This window comes from Garra rufa, chromosome 17 (assembly GCF_049309525.1).
Source record: "Garra rufa chromosome 17, GarRuf1.0, whole genome shotgun sequence".
In the NCBI taxonomy this organism is placed as follows: Eukaryota; Metazoa; Chordata; class Actinopteri; order Cypriniformes; family Cyprinidae; genus Garra; species Garra rufa.
This window is the reverse complement of record NC_133377.1, coordinates 32,767,458-32,773,798: the sequence shown is the minus strand read 5'-3', so window position 1 is coordinate 32,773,798 and position 6,341 is coordinate 32,767,458. Positions and strand designations below refer to the sequence as shown.

At 34.5% G+C, this 6,341-nt stretch overlaps 1 protein-coding gene across 2 annotated transcripts in view; it reads right to left on the bottom strand.

Moving 5' to 3' along the window:
• Positions 1-546: 546 nt before the first annotated feature.
• Positions 547-6,341, bottom strand: part of LOC141289683 (CUGBP Elav-like family member 3) — a 74,215-nt gene continuing 68,420 nt past the window's right edge. The window contains exons 15-17 of one of the 2 annotated variants that reach the window (XM_073821851.1): positions 5,477-5,613; positions 5,108-5,207; positions 547-1,737 (exon numbers count right to left, since the gene is read on the bottom strand). In XM_073821851.1, the coding sequence (XP_073677952.1) occupies positions 5,486-5,613 (128 nt within the window). In that variant the 3' untranslated portion in view covers positions 547-1,737; positions 5,108-5,207; positions 5,477-5,485. The remainder of the gene's footprint in view (positions 1,738-5,107; positions 5,208-5,476; positions 5,614-6,341) is intronic. The other variant, XM_073821850.1, reaches the window with a different exon arrangement.

Below are 6,341 nucleotides of genomic sequence, written 5' to 3'. Positions count from 1 at the left end.
AGTCTTTGCTATCACTAAATAAATAAAAATATTAATTTCTTTCTAAAAACTGAAAGAATAATAATTTACTGACCACAAAACATTTAAACAGTAGTGTATATTGTTAGAAAAGATTTATATTTTAAATAAATGCTGTTTTTTTTTACTTTTTATTCACCAAAAAATCCTGTAAAAAAAAGTATTACAGTTTCCCAAAAAATATTAAGCAGCACATCTGTTTTCAACATTGATATTAAATCAGCATTACTGGAATGATTTCTGAAGGATCATGTGACACTGAAGACTGGAGTAATGATGCTGCATAATAATTTAGATTTGAGTGTATATTAAAATAGAAAAGCATTATTTCACATCATAATAATATTTCACAATATTACTGTTTTTTTCTGTATTTTTGATCAAATAAACAGCCTTGATGAGCATAAGAAATTTCTTTAAAAATATATATCTATCTTACTGATCCCAAACTATATGACACATTAATGACAATATAGATTTTAATAAATATAATAATAATAGAATTGTTAATCATACAACACACACAAATATTGTTTAAAATTTTATTCAAATTTTTTTTTTTGTAATTGACAGGTTGTGAAACAACAGTTGAAGAAAATAAATAGAATAATAATAATGATTGTTCATTAATGGTAAATCTGTAAATAAAATGTCTAAAAATACATGGATTCATCGGAACATGTGCCAATGATCCTCTATCTTCATAAATAATTTAAAAAATGCCCTCCATCAGGAAATTGATAAATTAATTGCAAAAAAAGATAGAAATCACTTTCCCTAAATAATAATAATAATGATAATAATAATAATAATAATATCCCAAATGTTTAAATCTCGACCATTTTAAAAGCATGATATATACAATGAAATACATTTTTAAATGTTTTTAACTTTCATGAATCTTCTCGAATCATCCACAATTTTAAAAAAGAAGGAAAGAAAAACTAACAAACCTAAAAAAAAAAAAAAAAAACTCTAACTACAGCCTCTCTGTGATAAACTATATTCAGTAATTTTAGGGAGGATCGCAATATAGGACCAGCATCCTATACCACAGGTCATTCGTTTCCTTAAGTATTAAAGATGAAGAATTATGTATAACCGGACTCAGATTAGAGACCGAGAGCAAAATCCTTCAAGACTCCCAACAGGACATACTTTCTCTATCTACCATAGACCTCCCATGATTCTTTGCTCTGATCACATTGACCCAGTCCCACCCTCCCAACCGTTTCGATATGTCTACACATGGTCCCCTCAAATTTCTATATACATATTTTAGATTGCTGCAGAAAAACTTTAATAGTTCATAGTTCCTTTGAACTCAGAAGCGAAACTTGTGTAGTACTGACATATTTGCATTGGTCCCATTTATGTGTGTGTGTGTGTGTGTGTGTGTGTGTAGGGCGTAGATGTGTGGGTCTAGGGCAGAAAGGTCACGACCCACACAAGCACACGGCACAACAGCGTGTGAAGCAGAAGAGCAAGTGGCGCTGCGTTGCTGATTGGTCCTATATCGTATACTGTTAAGGTAGCAAATCATTCTATTTAACCTGCACTTGGTGCGATAAGTCTGTCTTTGTTATTAAATGTATATTTTTGTTTAAATAATCTCAGTAGGTTTTTTATACTGTAGTTTTGTCAAAGTTGTTGGTCCCGTAATTTGCAGTGGAGGAAAAGTGACTTGTAATTGACTCCGATAGTCCTCTCCTTTCTTCCCTGTGAGAGAGAAAGAAAACAGCAGGTAAGGGCAAGTCATAAAAACACTAAAAACATTCCTACTTATTAACACTATTGTGCATTTGGGAAGGTTATCTAAGGCTACGTCCACATTAATCTGGATAAATATGAAAATGCATTTTTTTCCCTCAATGTTTTGGCCTTTCGTCCACACTAATAATCTGAATTTTCTTGCATCTGAAAATACCCATTTTTATCCAGCGAACAGCTGTTTGAAGACGCTCTCCCAATATACAATTAACAGAGGTATGTTTAGTCATGTGAGACATACTGTACCCATATATGGGCCATTCTACAGAATTGGTGCAAACTGCTGTCCCACAACCAAAAAACACATTCAAAAAGCATTTAAGTATTCAAATCTTAGATGTTTACTAAGATCTTTTGATTATCTATTGAAACCCACAATATCAGTAAGCTTAAAATATATAAAATCATAATTAATTGGGTACTTCCAGTTGAGAGGTGGCTGTTTAAATTTAAACTTATGAAAAATATATATATTTTTTAATATATTTTCTTTGTAAATTATGAAACTTTATGTAAAAAATGTGTGCATTTCATGTCACTACCGAAACAGTGTATGTTTTAGTCCATTGTCTGAGACTGACTTGAACTGCGTCCCTACATTCATGATCAGGAAATATTTATATAGCTACATGGTGAGTAGATATGCCCCATCATTTTGAGGTAAATGTGTTCAAAAGAATCTGTGTAACTTTAAAGAATGTCACTACAGAACACTCTTTTTCTATAAAATTAAACACGTTTTTTGGGAGTTATTCCAAAACATTCAGCTTTTAACTGTTCAGAACTGTGTTGGCTAACCATGTGCTGATTAGCATCTTTGAGCTAGGTTCAAATGTATCTAAAATTGTCACTACCGAAACAGTCACAACCGCAACATTTGGTAAAGTTACCGTAATGACATCTTTGTTTTTTTGGGCGTTATCCCATAAAATTGTCACTACCAAAAGTCTAACAGTCATAACCTAAACATTTGGTGAAGTTACAGCAGTGACATTTTTGTTTTTGGGTTTTATTACAGTAATGCAAATTTTCAGTATTTTAGTATGTTTTAGAAGTGTTTTAGTATGTGGGTTAAAATTCTGTAATGTGGTTGCTACCTACTCATTACTGTCGCGACCAAAACATACTAAACTATACTAAATTATCAACTAACATGTTGTGATGGTTTTTGGTTCAATGTACGTTCATACTAATGAATCCTTAACTTTGAAATCAGTATGATCAACTTTTTGCCTTTAATACAGAAAAAATAGATTCAAAATACAACAAATCTCAAAAATCACACTTGAAATATTGTAAAAATGGTAACTATTATTGATTTACCTCTGAAAACGGTTTAATAAAATAGAGAAAAATATATATTTACAAGGAAGATATAAGCAAAATCTTAATAGGCCAATGTAACCCATCCTATTAAATTATATGTGACCCTGGACCACAAAACCAGTCTCAAGTCGCTGGGGTATATTTGTAGCAATAGCCAAAAATACATTGTATGGGTCAAAATGATTGATTTTTCTTTTATGCCAAAAATCATTAGGAAATTAAGTAAAGATGATGTTTCATGAAGATTTTTTGCAAAATTCCTACTATAAATATATCAAAATGTAATTTTTGATTAGTAACATGCATTGTTAAGAACTTTAAAGGTGATTTTCTCAGTATTTTGATTTTTTTGCACCCTCAGATTCCAGATCTTCAAATAGATGTATCTCGGCCAAATATTGTCCTATCCTAACAAACCATATATCAATAGAAAGCTTATTTTCATATGTTGCATACATCTCAGTTTTGTAAAATTTAACCTTATGACTGGTTTTGTGGTCCAGGGTCACATATATTACTGTGTTTCAGTAGTGACAAATTTGGGGAGAGAACAAATATTTCAAAACTTTCTAAAAATACACTGAGAATTAACTGCACAATTACTAGAAATGTGTACCTTGGATATTATACACTTTGCATACATGCAAAATTTGTGAAAAAAGACATTTTGAACCAATTCTGTAGAATGGCCAACATATATCTATGGTTGCACCAGCATTGTTCTGTTTACTTAAATAATATTGCTAAAGATAAATGTTACTTCGTACAATCTATATATTACATTCCTGCAAAGATGACTGAATATTTACCCGCAATTTCTGTCCTGCGACTAAGGACGATTTTGAATATGGTGGGATACCAGTGCCAATATAACTTAATTACATCTGGTCCTTTGGTACCATCTCAGTAAGCATTTCTAAAGTTTTACGTCAGCACAGCAAGGCAATTTAAGCGTTTTCAGGCGAGCAAGTTTTGGAAAATGCTTAAAAATGCTAGTGTGGACAGAGAGCGTTTTGAAACGCGTATATCCGTATTAATGTGGACGTAGCCTGATGCTTACCATTCTATACTTCCATGCAACCTACATTGTGAATCAGTGAATGGGGTTTTTAATGCAAGTGTGTGCTTCTGTGTTAGTGATCGTTTTAAAGTGGGGAAACATTTCTGGCAGGCAAACAAATTTCCAACATGCACCATAGGAATTCTGGGCTGTATTGTAGTTGAGACGTTGTCTTATTTTTTGGAGTGCAGACGAATGCCTGAATATAAATGAGCAAGTCGAACTATAGGTTTTCCTAAAATAACCCAGAATTCCTACAGAGGAATGCTGTTCTTTGGTCGGCACAATGCGTCACTCGTTTCACCATAACAACCACAAGTCACCTCAAACCTCAGCGTGAGAGGTTTGAGAGATATAATGAATGAAGTTCCCTACCTCTCGTTCGCTCTCACGCTCAAACGCACGAATCGTTCGCATCATTCACGCAAGCACGTACACAAGCTCACTCGTTGGCACGAAACAGCATATCCACTAGCACAAACGCTCTTGGAATCAAATACAACCACACTGAGACCCCCCCACCCCACATTCACAGTAACTATAACACCACCAGACTACATATGGGAGTATTTTGTAGAAGAAATAGAGTCATGACCAAACAAAACACAGAGGAGACTGATCAAAAACAAAATCCACCCAAAAGCAGCACATTGAGCTGGTTGATTAGAGTTCAATAGGATCAATTGAGTTTGAGTAACTCCATGAGCTACTGGAGTAAAATCACAGATTAGTGTCAGTTATTGATCAGTATTTATAAAACAAAAAGAGAGAGAGTCACAACGCACCAAACACAGTCCATATTCACCACGGTAACCCGCCATGCACTCTCAGCATGGAGGATACATGACAAAGGGCCAGAAAACAAAACTGCTAATGGCAACCATCACAGGCAGGAATATCTCCACAGCAACCAACACAGGCCAATCAACTTACAAACCAACGCTGTGGGAGGAAGGGGGAGCTTTATTGGTTGCTAGGCCACCGTAGCCATAGCGACGTGGTCTCCGCACGAGTTATGATTGGACGGGGCAGCCTTGGTGTGGATGAGGTTGTTTGTTTGTTTGTTTGATTGTTTTTTTGTGTGAACAATGACACAGCACAAAAACAATAAATGAAAGTAAAAATTAATGAGGGTTTTTTTCCTTTTCGACTACGTTTTTAAGATGACTTCTGCTTTAGGTTACAGTATTTAATAATACATCATTATTTAAATCTGTCAAAACAGGCTAGACTGGTTAGTTTAGAACTGCTCACAAAGCATAATACTGAGAGATTTCATAAACAGGCGCTAGTTTTCCTCACCTGTTCGGCTCAGTATGGGCGGTTGGCGTCTTTAGGCCTCTTCAGCTGAACTTTAAGCCTCTTCATGCCGATCTGAAAGCCGTTCATGGATTGGATGGCAGCCTGAGCGCTCGCTGGGTTGTCGAAGCTTACAAAACCTGTGACATGAAGGACGTGACCAGCAGTGAGAAAGAAACAGAAGGTGTAAATGCTGATTCCCTTGTCATTTCAACAGTTTTAACAGGAAACTTCTGCTTATAGCTGTGGTGAAATTTTAAGGATTAGTTCACTTCCAGAATCAAAACTTCCTGATAATTTGCTGATCCCCATGTTTATGTTTTTCCTTCTTCAGTTGGAAAGAAATATAGGTTTTTAAGGAAAACATTCCAGGATTTTTCTCTATATAGTGGACTTCAAAGGTGGCCAGTGGGTTGAAGGTCCAAATTACAGTTTCAATGCAGCTTTGATTTTTTTTGCATGGTTAAGTAACGTGTGCGGTCAAACTAGTACAAGACGAGCATTTGTGGTTAAAAAGTATATACTTTTTAATATTTTTTAGATAATGGCTGATCGTTTTGGTATTTAAGACCCTTATTCCTCAGCTGAGATTGTGTAAAGCCCTTTGAAGCTGCATTGAAACTGCAATTTGGACCTTCAACCTGTTGGCCACATTGAAGTCCACTATATGGAGAAAAATCCTGGAATGTTTTCCTCAAAAACCGTCATTTATTTTTGCCTGAAGAAAGAAAGAGATGAATATCTTGGATGACATGAGGGTGAGTAAATAAATAAATAAAAAAAGTCATTTCAAAGCATATTTCATGTCATTTTTTTTATTTCAAGGCATATACAGTTGAGGTCAAAAGAAAGTTTACATACACCTTGC